This window comes from Misgurnus anguillicaudatus, chromosome 10, assembly GCF_027580225.2.
Source record: "Misgurnus anguillicaudatus chromosome 10, ASM2758022v2, whole genome shotgun sequence".
Taxonomy (NCBI): domain Eukaryota; kingdom Metazoa; phylum Chordata; class Actinopteri; order Cypriniformes; family Cobitidae; genus Misgurnus; species Misgurnus anguillicaudatus.
Genome location: NC_073346.2, coordinates 16553920 through 16573561, shown reverse-complemented (window position 1 = coordinate 16573561; position 19642 = coordinate 16553920). Strand labels below are relative to the sequence as shown.

Below are 19642 nucleotides of genomic sequence, written 5' to 3'. Positions count from 1 at the left end.
CACAGAAAGAACAGAACGTTTTTGGCATAACATTGCTTGTCAGTGACAAGTAAACTTTGCGTGTTGTTTGTTTTGTCTGACAAAACTACTTAATAACAAAATCTTGAGTTATTTGGGATTTGTTCCACTCTGTATCTGTATGTTTGGCAGATGTTTTTATCCAAATTGACTTGAGGCGTTTTCAATTTGTGCCTTCACTGGGAATGAACATCAACACTTTGGTGTTACTAGCATAATGCTTTACCAGTTGAGACACAGAAAGATTATTTTTGTAATACTTCAGCACTCTCACAGTTAAATGAATAACGTTAAACAGCTCTGCCCACTCATAGCTCTCATACACAATTGTTTAAACATTTACATGATCTGATTCAACAAACTTGCTCGTATTACTTCAAAATGTTAACATCACTTTTCCCACCCCATAAGTCCAAGGGATTTCCAACATGTAGCTTTTCATTAATTGCAAAGTATTGCGTCTTCCTCGTCTTTTCTGTCTGCAGAATCCACTGAATAATGGAGCAGATCTCCTCAGATTGACTCTTTGAAAGCTCTGCTTCTCTTGCATAGATGCTGAAAAAGCTGATAAAGAAAGTGGAGTTGTTGCCAGCTGCCTCTTAGTCTCTCTCAGATTCCAGCCCAAAAGCTCTGGTTTAGTCCTGCCTGAACACAAAGCTGATTTTGTTCTGCCACTCAGGGGCACAAGCACCCAACAGCCCCCAAACCAGCTTTAACTGTTACTCTTCAAATGCCAAATAAACCATAAAGTGCACATGTTTTCATTTGCCGACCACTGTCACTGCCAATAACGCTTGAATCTTTTGGTCAAATAGCACTTTGGAGGTTTGACAGCTTGGGCATTTAATGTCCTTCTGTTTTGCTCTTGTTTCCATTCAGATCTTCTTTTGTTTTGATTGAATAATGCCAACTGTATGTTTCCTTTGTGTATTAGGTGTTTCATTGTTACCAACCTGTGTTGGACTTAATTCAGCTGATCAAAGTCACAGATCTCCCGATTCACCTGCATTCCAGCACAGAGTTTGAACTGTATCTTTGTCAAGAGATAAAATAATGTGCGCTTTATGCATAATCAGCAGCAGTCCATCAGAGGAGGCTAAGCCTATTCAATACTAAAAGCCTTTACTTATTTGCATAACACTGATGCAAACAATGAATAAAGATGCATTTTATTTGAGTTAATGTTTAAATACGCCATCCCAGGCAATAAAATCACTTAACAAGTGCCAGAGGAGTTTGACAACCTAAAGTCTCCTCTTATGAATAAACAATCAGACCAGTCAGAATGGATGATGCAATTTTATTTGTTTCTGTCAACAATGCATCTAAAAAGGTTAAATCAATTAGTAATCAAATAAATTTTAAAGGAAGGCCTGTAGATGGTATTACTTGATTTATTCTGGTCATTTTATGTTTTGGCGTGTGAATTAAAACACACTATTATCTAAGAACCAATTACAATAATTCTTTGCCACACATATTATATTTTTTTATCAATATTCATTTGTATCACCACTGTCTATAAATTTTGATAACATACTGTCAAAAAAAAATGTCAAAAATGTTCCCTAGCTGTCACTGGTGCATTACTTTTTACAATGGCCCTAATATTTATTATTAATATTTATTAATACGTATTTTCCAGACTGTAAGTCGTTCCGGAGTGTAAGTCGCATCAGTCAAAAATGCGTTTTGAAGAGGAAAAAAATACATTCACCTAAAGGATTATTAGGAACACCATACTAATACTGTGTTTGACCCCCCCTTCGCCTTCAGAATTGCCTTAATTCTACATGGCATTGATTCTACAAGGTGCTGAAAGCATTCTTTAAAAATGTTGGCCCATATTGATAGGATAGCATCTTGCAGTTTATGGAGATTTGTGGGATGCACATCCAGGGCACGAAGCTCCCATTCCACCACATCCCAAAGATGCTCTATTGGGTTGAGATCTGGTGACTGTGGGGGCCAATTTAGTACAGTGAACACATTGTCATGTTCAAGAAACCAATTTGAAATGATTCGAGCTTTGTGACAATGCTCAGGTAGGCCGTGGCATTTAAACGATACCCAATTGGCGGTAATAATTGTTGGTTATTTCAGTCAAAGTTGCTCTTCTATCAGCTTGAATCAGTCGGCCCATTCTTCTCTGACCTCTAGCATCAACAAGGCATTTTCACCCACAGGACTGCCACATACTGGATGTTTTTCCCTTTTCACACCATTCTTTGTAAACTCTAGAAATTGTTGTGTGTGAAAATCCCAGAAACTGAGCAGATTGTGAAATACCGTTTGGCACCAACAACCATGCCACGCTCAAAATTGCTTAAATCATCTTTCTTTCCCATTCTGACATTCAGTTTGGAGTTCAGGAGATTGTCTTGACCAGGACCACACCCCTAAATGTATTGAAGCAACTGCCATGTGATTGGTTGATTAGATAATTGCATTAATGAGAAATTGAACAGGTGTTCCTAATAATCCTTTAGGTGAGTGTATAAGTCGCACTGGACTATAAGTCCCATTTTTTTTATTAAATGATTTCACAAAATCCAACCCCAAGAACAGACATTTACTCTTGAAAGGCAAGTTATTCAACTAAACAATGGCACACAGAACAGCAGGCTGAAGAGCTATCCGTACATGTTACCGTAACATTAACATTTATTCAGCTAACACAATAGCATACAGAACATACCTGGGAGGCTGAATAAGATAAATTAACACGACAAGCCAAATTAAGTTCACCAAGCTCCCAAAGTCAGTCCACATCCTCTCGGCTGTAGACGGTAATGGTTTCTCTTGGTTTATATGAATTAATTTTGACACATAAGTCGCACCTGACTATAAGTCACAGGACCAGCCAAACTATGAAAAAAAGTGCGACTTATAGTCCGGAAAATACGGTATACATTTGGTTCCAATTTGTACCCTTGAGGTACTAATATGCACTCTTTGGTACCAATACGTACTTCTGAGATACTAATATGAAATCTTTGGGTGCAAAGGTGTACTTTTTGAAAGGGTACCATAACATTAACTTCTAGAAAACATTTCTTGACCATTTGTCTGACAGTGCAGGATGTTGTACATTGCAGTTTCGTTTTTCTACCATGTTCTCACAATGCACTGCGAATTTCCCAAATGATCAGTGTCATTTAGTTACTTCGAAAAGGTCAAAAGGAAACACATGTCATACTCGGTCAGTCAATTGTGTACTACTAACCATGCCAACTTTGTTAGTGTCATGCGGTGAACTCTGCACCCAGAGCTAATGATTTATTTACTTTATACTGTAAGTGTAAACTGTACTGTCAGTTTTTGTTCTGTGTATTGTTTCGTACCTTGACATCTACCTACAGTGGATTGGCTACCAAATCCGTCAAAGCAAAACTGCTCCTGGATCAGCTCTGCATGTTGCGTGGTGAGGTACGCCTTCAAAAGATCATCACCAAATAAATTGTTCAGCTTCCCTGCTGACATTCAACATATAGCCCACAGCTGGTGCACTGGGCGGCAGTGACAGCAAGTGTTTCCTGTTGCAGGTTGGGGCTTTGTTTTCTCTATCCTGCGTGATAGGCACCGAGACCTTCCCATCAGCCTCTCAGATCAGCTCTTGCAAATGGAGAGACTTCATGTCCAAACGCCCCAAGGAGTTAGTTGGTATGAACCAGTGTTTAATAGAACCAGCTTCATACGCCAGCGATGTGCATAATTGTACCGTTTAGATGCAGTTAAAATTATACGTTGACAATCATGCAGTTACTATTTTTTATACCCATATACTTGCTACCGTGCTATTAACTCTTCATCACCCCAGTGCCTGACGTGGAGTTAAAAGGTGAGAGAGGTCGCTACCTCTTCTTGGTGCAGGGGACGGAGTCAGGAGGCTGCACGGCACGATTGATACACACAGCCAATCAGATCAACGGAGCCGCTGCCCTAGCGACGTTCAATGCCCTTATCAAAGAGAAAGCTCCGCCTCCTTCAGGTATGATCTTTTTTATGCACAGTTGACATCAGCATGAATGTGTACAGCTGCAGCGGCCTGCTTAAAGCGGATATGTGAGAACTGTTATAAATCATATTGTTGTAATGAGAGAGCCAATATGTTGCTGCTAAAGGAAGTTGAACCTCATGGCTTTTAGGAACCTCATTCATTAGAACCAGATTAAATCCATACGGCAGTCTCATCCGTCACTGCGACAGCTGAGACCACCTGGATGTTAGCAAGATGAGATGGCAAAGACTTTGTACTTTTTGAGACCAGAACTACAAGGTCTCAGTGTAGAAATCACTGTTCTTTGCATTGCAATGTAGTGTTTACAAATTATATAAATGAAACAGAGTCTCAAACTGTTTTGCGCAGTTGTGATTGCTTTCGAAACACAAACAAACCACTGTGTTGCTGTCAGAAACAACAGTTTGGTGTTTCATCATGGTAATCAACTAGAAGGAATGTTTTCAGCAGAGTGTGGTGCATGTAGGGTGAAAGTTGTATACATTTTGTACTTTATTCGACTAGGACTGAATGTTTAACAGTTTCTGTAAAGTATACATTCTCTTAACCATATAATGAATTATGGTGTGGCTTATCTGCAATTTTATTGCGATATGTGATCATGGACCACAAACCAGCCATTGTAGAATGGGTATGTTTATAGCAATAGCCAACAATGCATTGTATGGGTCAACATTTTAGATTTTTTATGGCAAAAATTATTAGGATAGGTAGGTAGGTAGGTAAAGATCATGTTCCATGAAACATTTCCTGCCATAAATATATAAAAAAATATTGTTAGTAATAGGGGTGGGTATTGATTCACAAGCTATCAATTCGATTCGATTTCGATTATTGATCCAATTTTCGATTCCGGTTCTCGGGTCAGTTTTTATACTCGATTCTCGATTCAACTCAATGAATGTAGATACGGACTACCGGCACATCCGGGAACTTGACTGTAAATTTCATCACCGCCCCTTTTTGGGGGAAAATAAACCAGACCTTCCATTGACTTCCATTCAAAATAGCGGAACAAAGCAACACTCGTACACAGCCGGCAGGTGTAAATAACTTATGAAATCACTCAGATTAAACATGTTGAGTATTTATCTGTCCATCCTGCCTGCCATAGAGCGCGAAAGATACATTAACACATTTAATTTGGTCAATATAAAAACATGTCTCTTTCATTCTCTCAGCGTCAAATTTGTGTAACAACGCTATCCAGTGATTGCTGGAAATATCGCTAAGCCAGTTAGTTGTATGGCTGGACGGAAAAGTGCACTCAGTACTCTAAATATAAAGACTTAATATATAAATATGAAGTAACTTTCAAATACGAAGTAAAATCATTCACTTTCTTCCCTGTTGACTCGATGAGGTACGAGTAAATGTCCGGGTAAGACACCTCTGGCCAATAGGGAGCGTTGTTACACAAATTTGACACTGTGAGAATGAAAGGGACATGTTTTAATAGTGACCAGATTAAATGTGTTAATGTATCTTTCGCGCTCTATGGCAGGCAGGGTGGACAGATAATTACTCAACATGTTTAATCTGAGTGATTTCATAAGTTATTTACGCCTGCCGGCTGTGTACGAGCGTTTCTTTGTTCCACTATTTTGAATCTGTTCAGAGACATTCTATGACGTTGCGCCGGTTGTGCGTATTTAATACAAATACTATATTAATAAAAAAGAACAGTGAACAGCAGTTTACAAGTGGTTAATTAATAAAAAGAAATTAAAAGCCACAACACTGTTGTCGTCGTCTTGCTTGTGAAATCTAAAATGCTTCCATATCTCTGACTTTTTATGTGAAGGTGGCATCAACGTCGATGAAGCACCTGAAATCGCCATTTTAAGCACTGAATGAATGACAGGCTCACCTCTCGCTCTTAACTCTTTCCCCGTCGTTTACGAGTAAACTCATCAAATAAGAGAAAACGCTTCCCTGCCAATGACAAGTTTTTCCGGCAATCCCTATTTCCGCTATTATCCACCAGGTGGCGCTCTTACCCAACTTATAAAATCCGAAAGTATTCCCTTAGGGCAGTGTTTCTCAAACACTGTGTACGGTGCATCCCTTCGTGGCCCCCTAAAGAAAATGTATGACATAAAACATTCCAAAACTTAAAATTTGAATTAAACAAAACTTATTAAATTATACAATGTAGTACTGTTGGTTAGAAGACTTGTGTTTTTTTTTAAATGACATTAAATTGGGGCCCCTGGCACCATCTTAGGGCCCCATCAATTTGAGGACCACTGCCTTAGGGCAAACAGTTCAAACACTCTGTATGTTTTGAGGATCGTCTGAAGCTGTTCTCTATCAAAAGTCCGTGACAAAAACGCGATTATCTCAGCTGGTATTTGGTATTTTTGAAGAAACCTACCCATATTTGAGAGGTGATAACTCTAATTAAACTCTTTTTTTGAAAGCAGAGGCTCTTTCATTTGAGATATTGAATTTGTTTAAAGAAGAACATTTTCTGGAAGGCATTAAACTTTTGTGAAAATCATAAAAGTTGGTGCTGGCTGGGGAAAGAGTTAATGGTTGTGTGATGATAATCTCTTGTCAAGCGACCAGATTGTGTTATTGAAATCCTCTTTGGAAATGTATTAATTGTTACCACTGTGTCTTTCGCAAGGTGAAATGTTACTGAATCAGCAATTTTTCTCTACCATTTGAAAACCATTCTGGTATAACATTTGCAAAGGCATTCAAAATAGTTGCTCTGCTCTGCATGTTCTGCCATGTGTTTAATGCAGATGTGCACATTGCAACCCTAAAACAATGTATTTTCCAGCCCTACTTTTTCATCCATGGGCAACATTTTTAAAGGATAATTCCGGTATTTAACACTTTGAGTTTCGTTTCTGGTTTGTTTTGGATGAATTACAGTGATGGACACTGAAATTTTGACAAAGAGTGATGCAAATTTTCACTGAGTTTGCTGCTTCATTGTTCTTGGATGGTTTTGTCAGATGTTACTGTGATATACATAAGTATACAGGGTTTCCCGCAGCACTTTTCAGATTGGGCGGCCCACCTAAGCTGGGAAACCCTACCACCTTAACTAGGTCGTCCAAAAAAATTTTCGCTGCACAAAAGGCCGTCAAGTGCATCTCGGAGAATAGCGTGCATGCGCTTCACACCCCGAGCGGGCACGCGCACCACATGGCCGAAATGAGAGAAAGACATGCCATGCATCCGGCCCCGCCCACCCGCACAACCCTACCACCTTAACTAACAAATTTTCTGCGGGAAACCCTGGTATAATTACAGGCATTTCATAGGTGTCAAGGGATTTTATTACCAACAGTATCCAGATATGTCCAGAAGCATCCAGAGACCATTCATGTGTGAGATTGCTTCTCTGCCAAGATATGGGGCTCACTCACAGTTTTGCCTAAAAACAAGCCGTAAATAAAAATAGTTACAAAAACATCCTCCAGGGGTAACTTCTACCAGCCGTCCAAGAACAGTTTGGTGATGAACAATGCTTTTTCCAGCATGATGGAGCATCTTGCCATAAGGCAAAAGAGATAACTAAGTGGCTCGGGGAACAAAACATCGACATTTTGAGTCCGTGGCTAGGAAACTTCCCAGACACTTCAATCCTCAAGAGGCGGGTGGACAAACAAAAACCCACAAATTCTGACAATCTCCAAGCATTGATTATGCAAGAATGGACTGCAATCAGTCAGGATGTGGCCCAGAAAGTGATTGACAGCATGCTATGGCGAAATGCAAAGGTCTTGGAAAAAGAAGGGTCAACACTCTAGCTTACTGTATTTGTCAATAGAAGTCTTTGACACACATGAAATGCTTGTAATTATACTTCAGTATACCATAGTAACATCTGACAAAAAGACCTTAAAACACTGAAGCAGCAGATTTTGTGAAAATAATATTTGTGTCAATCTCAAAACGTTTGGCCACAGCTCTAGTATTTAACTTAAGGCAAATTTTGGCTTACACTGCCACATCTTCTGACATATTTATATCATATACAGCCATGGAAAAAAATAGGGGATCACTCCATTTAAAGCATCATTTCTACATGTAGGAAAAGCTCGAGGAAAAGCCACGCATATTTACTCTCGTTTGATTGCTTCGTTTATTCTTTTTTTTTTGCCTCGTTTGCCTTCGCTGACTGCATATGCAGGTACTGTGAGTTCTGAATGCTCTTTCTCTGCCATACTTTTGCTCTTCCTAGAGTGCCTCGTACACATTCAAATCAGTCGGGTGTGCGCATGTGTGGGCAGATCCCATAGCAACAGGGGTGGTGCCATGGTCGCGCGAGAGAGTGATAGTCGCGCGAGAGAGTGATAGTCGCGCAAGCCAATCATTTGTTTCGTCCAGAATTGAAATAATTAACTGTGTTTAAAACAGTCGTGAAAGGTCTACAGACACTCGAGTTTCACACCCTCTTTTTCAGAGTACTTACATTTTAATTATGTATTGGTATATAAAGACAGTTTAAACAAATTTGTAAAAAAGTCTTTTAGATAATTCCTGCCTATCCTGCCTTTAAACACATATCTATAAAAAGTAAATTTTTTACAAAAAACAGAAACTTATCTTGAACCTTATCTTTCTGCGACTGTATATGAATGTATATGAAACTCATGTAATCAAATGCCTTGTGTGGTTCACTATTATTCGTAATAGCTCTTTGTACTGCGAGCATGACTGTATTTAAATCCACTATTGGAGACCTTTGTGAGGTAAATTGCTGCTCTTGACATCAGGATGTGTGGGTTTGCGCCGAGCCTCCTGTGGAGCTTGAAATACCAGATCCATGATGCCCAGTACAGCTCAGTGCTGTAGCTTTAACCAAAGACCACAGAGCTTTAGCTCATGCTTGTTTGTCGAGAAATATCTTGGTAAATGCTTGACATTTGCACAGGCTTCAGCTCTAAATGCACTTGGGATGAAATTGATCAGAGGAAGATGATGCTGGTCACTACTACCTTAGCATTACTTTGCCTTTTCCTCGCAATATGCTTACTTATACTTACACTTCCTTATTTTTATTTCCAATTGAACAGCACACACCATTTTAATTGCTCTTATAAAACATACTACTTCTCGGGTTAATGTGCAGAGATTGCTATGGGTAAGAAATTTGGAGTTAATTCCCTAAAAATAAAGTTGCCTCACAATGCCATAGATTTGAAGAACAATTTTAGGCTGAATTTTGTGCTACTTTTGCATGTACTAGATGGAGTATATATTATAACTGAACAAAAGGTTACAGTATTTGTTAAATTTACGGTTTAAAGTTCCCAAATCATTTTAATTAAACTGTACATTTTGGACAGGCTGCTCTCTTGATACCTATTTTTATTAATCATTAACACGTCCTGTCATTCATTCTTCTCTTACATTTTTCTGGCTGGTATTCTCCCCAGGGCACAGCGCTGCTGACTGGCTGCGGTCCTTGCCGTATTTCCATGGGGAGAAGCTCTTGCAGAGGGAGAGAAATCTGGCCAAGGTGCAGACCCTGGTCCTGAAGGAATGTTCCCGTAAGTGGTTTCCCAGGCAACTCACCAGTATTCACGTGCTGTTCTCAAGTAACCCCAGACCAGAAAAGGGCAAATCATATTGCTGTAGTCGCACATTCTCGATCTCACGTGAACTTTCTGGAAATGGGAACTCTTTCTCAGACCCTTAAGAACTGCTGTGGTAACAGGTTTATGATGTATGATTGACGATTGTAGTGTGCAGTGGACCTGTTATTAGGCTTCTAGCCATAATTTTATGTCCACTTCCGAGGCCATTTCTGATGTTTCTATTACACAGCTCATTGGAATGCTTGATTCGTGAAATTTGCAGGTTTGTTATTCCCAGATAACAGCCACTAATAACATGCAGTAATCTGAATGCTGCAAAACATTTTGACAGGTACAGTTTGATATTACACAAAAATATAAATGTCTTTTAATAACATATGACATTATATTTACAAATGTGAATTAGTTTGTGACATTTGAACGTCTTCTCTTTAAACCAAAATTAAATGTGTTTTTCTCACATAAGGTTTGCATTCGTTTAAAATGAGCAAATCATATATTTTCAAACCAATATTTAATGTTACTTATGAGATAAATAGCCGTGTAATAAACGGGATAATGTTTAGGCAGCTGGTTGTTATCGCTAACTAAAGCCCCTTCACGTCGGGTTCCTGGTCACACTGCCTATACATTATTCCTTACATAATGTATTAATTAAAGGATTAATTAACAACGTCAAAACGGTCCTCTTTCTCCACACTTGTAAACTCTGGGTCATAGTTTCGATACGTCATCCGTGATCTCTTGACGTGATGACGTATTATGTGAGGTCGCGCTGGTGCATCACAAGATCGGAGGAAGACGTAAAGTTGTCTTTTAAAAGTGCATATTTTTAAAAAAATGACAATCGTTTTGTTAGATAAGACCCTTATGTCTCGTTTGAGATCATTAAGAGTCCTTTGAAACTGCAATTTTAAACTGCATTACAACTGTTAAGTATTGGGGTCCATTAAAGTCCATTAAAATGAGAAAAATCCCGGAATGTTTTCCACAAAAAACATAATTTCTTCTCGACTGAACAAAGAAACACATCAACATTTTGGATGACATGGTGGTGAGTAAATTATCTGGATTTTTTTTAAGAAAATGGACTAATCCTTTAAATAAAGCTGAGATGACGTTTTTTATTAAAGGTGCCATAGAATTAAAAAACTGTATTTATCTAGGCATAGATGAATAATAAAAGTCTGTACATGGTAATGACACATCGTGAGCCTCAAATGCATTTGTTTCCTCATTCTTATGTAAACCTTGTGCATGCAAAAGACAGCTAGAAAACAGACCAATCTCAACATAACACTGATTGTGATGTAACAGTCAAGATGTACACCCCATCATGTGTACTAATGTGAGCTACTGACATGAGCCTCAGAGCAGAGCCAATCAGAGCAGAGCTTAATATTATTATTCATGAGCCTTCCAAATAGGGCAATAATTGACCATTTCATTCAAAGGACAAATCCTAGGGTTGTAAATGGACATGTAAAAACGTTTTTGGATAATTTTTGCAATTAATTAAGTTACATGTCTTCTATGTAAATATCAAATAACAATTTAACATATTATTTCAATACATTCTTTGGCACCTTTAAATGTGTAAGATGATTATTTTATAAAGATGAAACAATTTGTGAGGGATATTTTGGTCAGGGGTTTAATGATACTTTTTATGCGTGGCCAGGGCGACGAGAAGAAGCCCAGAAACCTGCTGCCATTCCCGTGAATGAACTAAAGGCCCTGCTAAGTCTGGCTAGGGAGCAGTACCTTCAGATGCATGACTCCAAAATGCCTAAAGCGTGTGAGCGCATCAGCCAGCAGAAGGAGAACCAGACCTCCAACACTAGAGGTGAGTTGCATCATTAATGCATAAGATGGGTTATATTAGGTTGAGTTACATTAAAGTTGCACTCATATTAGACATTTTGCCAATTATTTTTTACATAATGATTAATAACTGATGACTGGTTGTGAATTATTTACCCTTGCTTAACCTTGAATCTAGACTTGGATATGTTCAAGTAAAGTAGATAAACACAAAATGTACATTGGTTAAAATAAACCTTGGTGTTATTTGCTTTGAAAAACGAATTCTTTACCCACCAGCATTTTAAAAAAGTTGCCAGCTTTTTATATGATTTTCACAAAAGTTTAATGCCTTCCAGAAAATGTTCTTTAAATATATAAACATACAATATAACAAATGAAAGAACAGACTCTCTTCCTTTAAACAAAAACATTTTTTATTTGTTTCATCATATTTTTATTTGATCTCTTTTTATCACCTCTCAAATATGGACGGGTATATTTAAAAATAACAAATTTTGAACAAAAAGCTGAGGTAATTGCATTTTTTGTAAAGGACATTTGTAGGATTTTATTCAGAACAATGATTAAAACAAACACAGAGTATTTACGGCTTTTGGATCCATACACTACAAAAATGATTTTCTTGCTTTCTTGTTTTCAGTACAAATATCTAAAAATTCTTAAATTAAGTTGTATTTTGTTAATGAGCAAAATGACGTAGGAAAGTAAGTCTAGTTTTTAGACATTAAATAGTAAATTAGTACTTAAAACAAGCAAATAAATCTGCAAATGGAATAAGAAAAAATTTCCTTGAAATAAGTTTACTTTTTTCATAAACACTTAAAGGTACAGTGTGTAATTTTTAGAAGGATCTCTTGACAGAAATGCAAAATAATATACAAAACTAAATTATTTGGGGTGTATACTTTTCATAATGAACCGTTATGTATTTATTGCCTTAGAATGAGACGTTTTATCTACATACATCGAGGGTCCCCTTACTTGGAAGCCGCCATTTTGTGCAGCCATGTTTCTACAGAAGCCCTTAACGGACAAACTTTTTTACTAAGTTTTCTCCAACGATGACATGTTTGTCCGGTGGCGGCTACCGTAGCTTCTCTATGTGTTTCAAATCAAAAGTTCAGAGCAGTGGACTGAGCCGCTGGTTGCATTTCGCAACATTACCACTAGATGCCGCTAAAATTTACACACTGCACCTTTAATTCAAGAAAATGTTTCTTATTCTATTGTCAGTCTTTTTTTGCTTGTTTTATGCACAATTCCTCCTAAATATGATATTTGTGTAAAAACTAGCCTTTTTTCCTAGCTCATTTTGCTCATCAAGAAAATACATCTTAATTTAAGAATGTTTTGATATTTGTATTGAAAACAAGACAAAAAATACTAAAAGTCATTTTTTTGCAGTGTACACTGCAAAAAAAGATTTTCAAGAAAAAAAAATCTTAATATTTTTTTGTCTTGTTTTCAGAAAAAACATCCAAAAATTCATAAACCAAGATGCTCTTCCTGATGAGCAAAATGACCCAAGAAAATAAGTCTAGTTTTTAGACCAAATTTAGGTGATTTTTTTTTATAAAACAAGCAAAAAAATCTACCAATGGGGTGAGCAAAAAAATCTTGAACATTTTTCTTAAACACTAAATAATTTTTTTTAAGAAAAATTAGCTTACCCCATTGGCAGATTTTTTGCTTGTTTTATGCACAAAATCACTTAAATTGTATATCTTTGGTCTAGAGTTATTTTCTTGGGTCGCTTTGCTCATCAAGAAAAAGCATATCATTTAAAAAAAAAATTGATATTTTTACTGAAAAATACAGAAAGACAAATAATTTTTTTTCTTGAAAATCATTGCTTGCAGTGCATATGCTGTGGTGTTTTTTATGGTGGGTAAGAGCGCCACCTAGTGAATAATAGCGGAAATATGGATTGCTGTAAAAACCCGTCTTTGGCAGTGAAGCGTTTTCTCTTAATTGATGAGATAACTCGTTGATGTCTTAATCTAACTGTGATGTCTTTCAAAGATGGGAAGCTCAATTCCCACACAGCATGGCCCGAGAGAAGCGTCCTTCAGAACTATGAGAACATACAAAGAGCCCGACAAAGATCCAGGTAAATCAACATTCCCCATCCAACATTCAGCAATACTTTATTTCATCACCCAATCACTCTGACTTTAATAATGCACAAGCATCTCCAAACATTACACTTCTGTGTATATTAGATGGTGAAATAGTACAGTTCATTTTGATGTCCTCCACAGGTGTAGGCTCTTCAGCAGCGCTTCTTCTGAGAGTCTTATGGGACCTAAAGATGCCCAGAGGGGAAGCAGTACGTTGCTAGATGCCAGAGAGATGCTGAAGCACTTTACTCCTGATGGACAGCCCACTGGAGAACTGCAGCCACTGCCTGTGCTCAAAGGGTCGGTCACACTCACACGCACAGCGTCATGATGATGATGATGATGATGATGTTTGCTAATGATGACTTCCTTATTTATTGAAAATGAAGTTGAGGTCCCTGAAGGCTGGCGGAGGTTCATATGTGCATAAACATTGCATTCATCATTTAAGCTCTCAAGCAGCGTATTTACTTTCTATTTGCACTTTAATCTTACAGCAATAGCTCGCTCGGAAATGTAAACAGCAAGACGTATAGTGATTTATTATAATGAAAGAAAGCTGTTTAGCATTGGTGTACATAACATATTTTGTTTCTTCAACTAGAAATGAAGATTTCCCACAAAGCATTGCAGTCTTAACTGTATGAATGTGGTTTGTGTTTTTGTTTTTTGTGTTTAGGGAACACATGTTTCAGATGTCTCCTGACCTAACACCCAGAAAGGTTACCAATCTCCCGTTCTCAAAGGCGAGCAGATCCCACTATCATGGAATGGAGTACGTGTGTGATTTGTCTCTAAATAAACATCCATCTGTTGTCAAATCAATCCTGACAAGATCTCTATCCTCTCTTCATCTCAGTAACACTTTATGTTTTTTTCTGGGTGTCTTTAGATTCTGTCTGGATGAGCATAAGGCTCTTGAGCGAGATCGTGGCTTTATGAAGCTGCAGTCTCGTCTGATAAGATTCGAGACCCAGAGTACATGCTGTAAGGAGCCCTGCCCCGTGCCATTCGCCCTTAGTCCCGCCCCTTCCCCGGCCGTGCTCTCTGAACCGGGCAGCGTTCCTGACGGAGAAGCCCTGAACAGTGAGCCGCCCCGGCTCAAACGTCGCTCTCGGGAAACAGACTCACACCTTCAGCCACACAAGAGGTGAGAACAGGGGCACGGCATGAACAAAGATGAAGGTGTTTGGCTGCATTTGCTTGGCAGTGCATTAGAAATTATAAGAGAGCCCTTAGGGGCCAATTAGTTCACTGCAAAAAATGAAGTTTTTACTTAGTATTTTTATCTGGTTTTGAGTACAAATATCTAAACATTATTAAATCAAGATATATTTTCTTGATGAGCAAAATGACCTAAGAAAATAAGGCTAGTTTTTAGATAAAAATATAACATTTAATGAATTTGTGCTTAAAACAAGCAAAAAAAATCTGCCAATGGGGTGAGAATTTTTTACTTAAAATAAGTGTAAAAGAAAAAAGTAAACTTATTTTTAAAAAAATTCTTACCAGATTTTGGCAGATATTTTGCTTGTTTTAAGCACAAATTCACTTAAATGTTATATCTTTGGTCTGAAAACTAGACTTATTTTCTACGGTCATTTTGTTTATCAAGAAATACATCTTAATTTAAGAATGTTTAGATATTTGTACTGAAAACAAGATAAAAAATACTAAGTAAGAAAGTCATTTTTTTTGCAGCATCTCTTGCCTAAGGCATCTCAATAAAGCTAAAATGTTTGTATTGATCCAATGCTAAATGTTGACTGTTTTAGCAATGTTACACTGCAAAAAATGGTTTTCAAGAAAAACATTTCTTAGTATTTTTGTCTTGTTTTCAGTAACAATAACTAAACATTCTTAAATGAAGATGCCTTTTCTTGATGACCAAAACGATCCAAGAAAATATGTCTAGTTTTTAGACCAAAAATATCAAATTTAAGTGATTTTGTGCATAAAACAAGCTAAAAAATCCGGCAATGGGGTAAGCAAATTTTTCTTGAAATTTTCTTGAATTTAGTGTTTAAAAAAATGTTCATTTATATTTTTGCTTACTCCATTGGCAGATTTTTTTTGCTTGTTTTATGCACAAAATCACTTAAATTTGATATTTTTTGTCTAAAAACTAGACTTATTTTTCTTGGGTCGTTTTGCTCATCAAGAAAAAGGATCTTATTTTAAGAATTTTTAGATATTTTTACTAAAAACAAGACAAAATACTAATATTTATTTTATTTTATTGTATTTTGTGTTTGCCATTTAAAAATACCGGTAACACTTTACAATAAGGTACATTAGAACATTATTTAACATGAACTAATTATGAACTGCACTTAATAATAAATGCTGTATAAGTCTTATAAGTTAATGTTAATTTCTTTTTTTTTTTTTTTGTTGTTAACATTAGTTAATGCACTGTGAATTAACATGAACAAACAATTAAAAGCTTTATTTCTATTAACTAACATTAACAAAGATTAGTAAATATTGTAACAAATGTATTGCTCATGGTTTGTTTATGTAAGTTAATACATTAACTAATGTTAACTAATGAATCTTATTGTAAAGCGTTACCAAAAAAATGTATACATGCATCTTATAAATGTATAACAAAAACAAATTCTATTATGCAACTTATCGACAGATGTAAATTCATAAGTACACTTTGGCAATCAATGCCATTTATTGAAATGTTCCCAAAGCTTTGAAAATCCTTCCTGCAATCAAATCCTTCAGCAAATCTGTATAAAACAGCATATCGGTCAATACATCATAGAGCTTTAAATGCGTTTACAAGCCACAAAATCACATCAAGAAAATAACACAAGGGACTCTGTATGAGCACGTGAGCTAACCACTATGCCATGGCTTTAAAGGAATAGTGTTTCGAATGTAAAACATACTGCATTAGGAATAATATGGGTATTTCATGGCCAATCAGTTTTACCGCTGAGCTTTAAATGAATCGCCCTCTTGTTACACGCTGCTTTCTCACCAGTCCAAATTGAACACTCTATAATGTTTCTCCAGTTACTTTAATTTTCTGAAGCCGGTAGTTCATTGATTTCCCCATGTGGCTGGTTGTAGTTCTGCCTACTCATCATAGCCGTCATCTCCCCCCCGCCCCACCATTTAACACACATTTAAATGCGCCGTACCTCACTTGTGCTGAAATCAAATATAGATCTGCGTTTGATGGCTTTGTCAAAAGCCGAAATTAGCTCTGAATGAAAATTATGGCGCGGCACTGCACTGAATGTTAATGCTTGCTCCTGTGTTTTGTGTGTACATCACATCAGGACGTATGTTTGGCCTTCACAGCTACTGCAGAATCTGAACGTGAATTAAATGATCCTAACAGGGTTCACAGGGGCCCTTGAAATCCTTGAAAGTTTGTGAATCTGGGGAAAAAATTCAAGGCCTTGGGAAGTTTTTGAAAATATACCTACATAAATACAGGTCATTAAATGTGCTTGAATCTATTTTATGCAAGAAGTTTTCTGAAAAAATCCATATTATTCCCTGTGTAGTGTAGGATAATATCATAAAAACTCTAGACTTTTTAAGCACACGTACTAAACTGTTCACTTTAAAAGCTTATATCTTCTGTATGCGAATGTTGATTCATACCAAAATGCTTTTTTGCATAGTTGTGTTTGACACATGAAAACGTCTCGGGTTACATATGTAACTGTTGTTCCCTGAGAAGGGAACGAAACGCTGCGTCTGTCTCCCTTGCCATACTTTCTGAGTCCCTGTAATGCCGTCTTTGGCAATATTTCAGATAGCGATATACTTCCTGGCTTTTGCGTCACCCTGTCTTTGTCGTTAAGACTTACCATTGGTTGAATTTGATATACACATTCAGACGCATTTACCTGTGGAGGCGTCCCCAAACTGTGTCGCCGCAGTGATGCAGCGTGAGTTCCCTCAAAAGGGAACTGTAACAATGTATCTTAAAAGGTAACACGATGTAACCTTGCTCTCACTTGAAAGGTGTACCTACATTTAGTCCTTAAATTTGAGGGTACTGCACCTGGAAAGTCCTTGAAAGGTCCTTGAATTTGAAGTTAACTAATGTGTGGGGACCGTGTGCTAAGGGTTATTATTTTATATATTTATATTTTAAAGGCCACCCACCGCAGATCCCTTAGTGCCATGTTAATTAAAAAGCTCAGAGTTTACTTTGCTCTGTATCGACCACAGATATGTCACTGGGAACCTGAGTCTGGAAATGTATTTCTAAGGATGATGTTTCTTAAACTGCTTCGATTGCTTGGACTAAGAGGGCTCCAGCTGAGGTTTTGAGAAGGGTGTAGAAATGAGTCTTCAAGTTGTCAAGTAGATTGTCACATCAGATCATTTCGATTGGGATTGATGTGTGCTACAAAGCAGAATTGAGAGATTGATGTTCGCTGAGAAGCAATTTCTTACACATCTTTGCCAAAATCCTCTGGGTTTTTTCCCCTCTCACGCTCTTAGGTTCTGTAAATCAGAGAGCAGTGAATCTCTGGGTAGTTCGGCTGGCACGCATCCGGCTGTAGGAGCTCTGCGGCAGCAGGCGGCCCGCTCAAACCCTGGACCGACGAGACGTTCTGCTTCTGTTACCGAGCTCTTGCCCAGTCAAAAACCCAGCCAGGCACAAACCGAGTCCCGCTCCCAGAAACACAATAGGGTAAGTACTGATTTTGAGGCGCAGATGTGATCTTGGTGTTTATTTTGGAGAGCATCTGGATAATTGTGTGCGAGTCTATGTGGTCGTACTGATTACTGATTGGATTTTAGTCACTGGATTTATTTGTACAGTAAAAGTTGACGTTGCATGATTGTGTACACGTTCTCATTGTGTTTGTGCTTCTCAGATGCTGAGGGAGGTGGTGGATAAGACGCTCAATAAACACGGGATCAGCAGTCGGCACAAGTGCTTTGAAGCCTGCAGTCAAAGACTGTTTGACATATCAAAGTTTTATCTGAAGGTTTGTGAGAATCTTTCCGCCTCTTTCTCTCGCACCCCGCTGTCCTGCCTGTAGGACATCTTTGAAACTCTCAAAATATCCAACCTAAATGCTGCTGATTGATGCTATATGTAGATCTTCGATCCGTGACGGGAACAGAAGTTTGTTTTAGGAAGTTGTGTCAACTGTGCTGTTTTTCTGCATGACTAGTCACTTTATTATTTTTGCAGCATTTTATTTCTCATCATAGTCAATTCATTTATCATTTTTTAGACAGCAGGCTACTTTCAGATTGTTAAATGCACAATACATAGTTGAGCAAGTTTCTGTAGAGTCGACTTGGCTCACAAGAATGCATTTCACCAAGCCCGTTACGCCTCAGCAACCAGTGTTTGTTTTGCAACAGGATCTGAAAACCTCACGTGGCCTTCATGAAGAAATGAAAAAGGCAGCCGCTAACAATGTCAAACAGGTAAAGCAAACCGTTTCGGTCAAGTCTATTTCTGACGGCTGTCTAGTTTCATGTCATGAGATTTGATGTAGGGTCTCCTCAAGACGAAACCTGATTCGACAGAAAGTTTTTTATGTAACCACACTCCAACGTGTTTGTCTGCATGTACCTGGATATAAATAGCGTTTGTCTGAAAATATGTTTTTTACACAATTTTTATGTTCTCATCCACAGGTGATTGACTGGGTTGTGGAGAAAACATCTAAAAGATGAACAGAATAACTGATACGATCAGCAGGGTCCTACAAAATAAGTGGATGAGTCATCGTGACCTTGTGATTCATTGTGATTTCTTGTGTAAATGTATTTCTAACGTAAAATGTGCATACTTTACAGTTTTTTATTTACTTTTAAACATTATGTCTGTGTATTAAAGTGATTTTATTTAATTGTGTTGTTATGTGCTCACAATCCCTTGAACTGTCTGCCTCTAACAATATTAATAGTTAACAGTAGTTAATAACTAACCCCAGTATAACATTATTTATATAAAAAAATCTTCTATATTTGTCAAGCTACAACTCTATTCCTTACGAGTAAACAGCATTGTAGACTATACAGTCCTTATATTTGGCTCTCTTTTAGACAAAATGTTAACTGCGTTCTCATTTGCAATTCGCTTTGTA

The 19642-nt window shown here is 37.5% G+C and overlaps 1 protein-coding gene across 1 annotated transcript in view; it reads left to right on the top strand.

The window, feature by feature from the left end:
• The window catches only part of mtbp (MDM2 binding protein), a 28345-nt gene extending 8940 nt beyond the window's left edge, over positions 1-19405 (top strand). The window contains exons 9-22 of the mRNA XM_055209713.2: positions 953-1047; positions 3381-3447; positions 3564-3681; positions 3839-4009; positions 9442-9555; positions 11285-11449; positions 13453-13540; positions 13692-13850; positions 14230-14325; positions 14443-14700; positions 18033-18225; positions 18413-18526; positions 18912-18977; positions 19191-19405. Coding sequence (XP_055065688.2) covers positions 953-1047; positions 3381-3447; positions 3564-3681; positions 3839-4009; positions 9442-9555; positions 11285-11449; positions 13453-13540; positions 13692-13850; positions 14230-14325; positions 14443-14700; positions 18033-18225; positions 18413-18526; positions 18912-18977; positions 19191-19229 — 1743 coding nt within the window. The 3' untranslated portion in view covers positions 19230-19405. The remainder of the gene's footprint in view (positions 1-952; positions 1048-3380; positions 3448-3563; positions 3682-3838; positions 4010-9441; positions 9556-11284; positions 11450-13452; positions 13541-13691; positions 13851-14229; positions 14326-14442; positions 14701-18032; positions 18226-18412; positions 18527-18911; positions 18978-19190) is intronic.
• Positions 19406-19642: the final 237 nt, after the last annotated feature.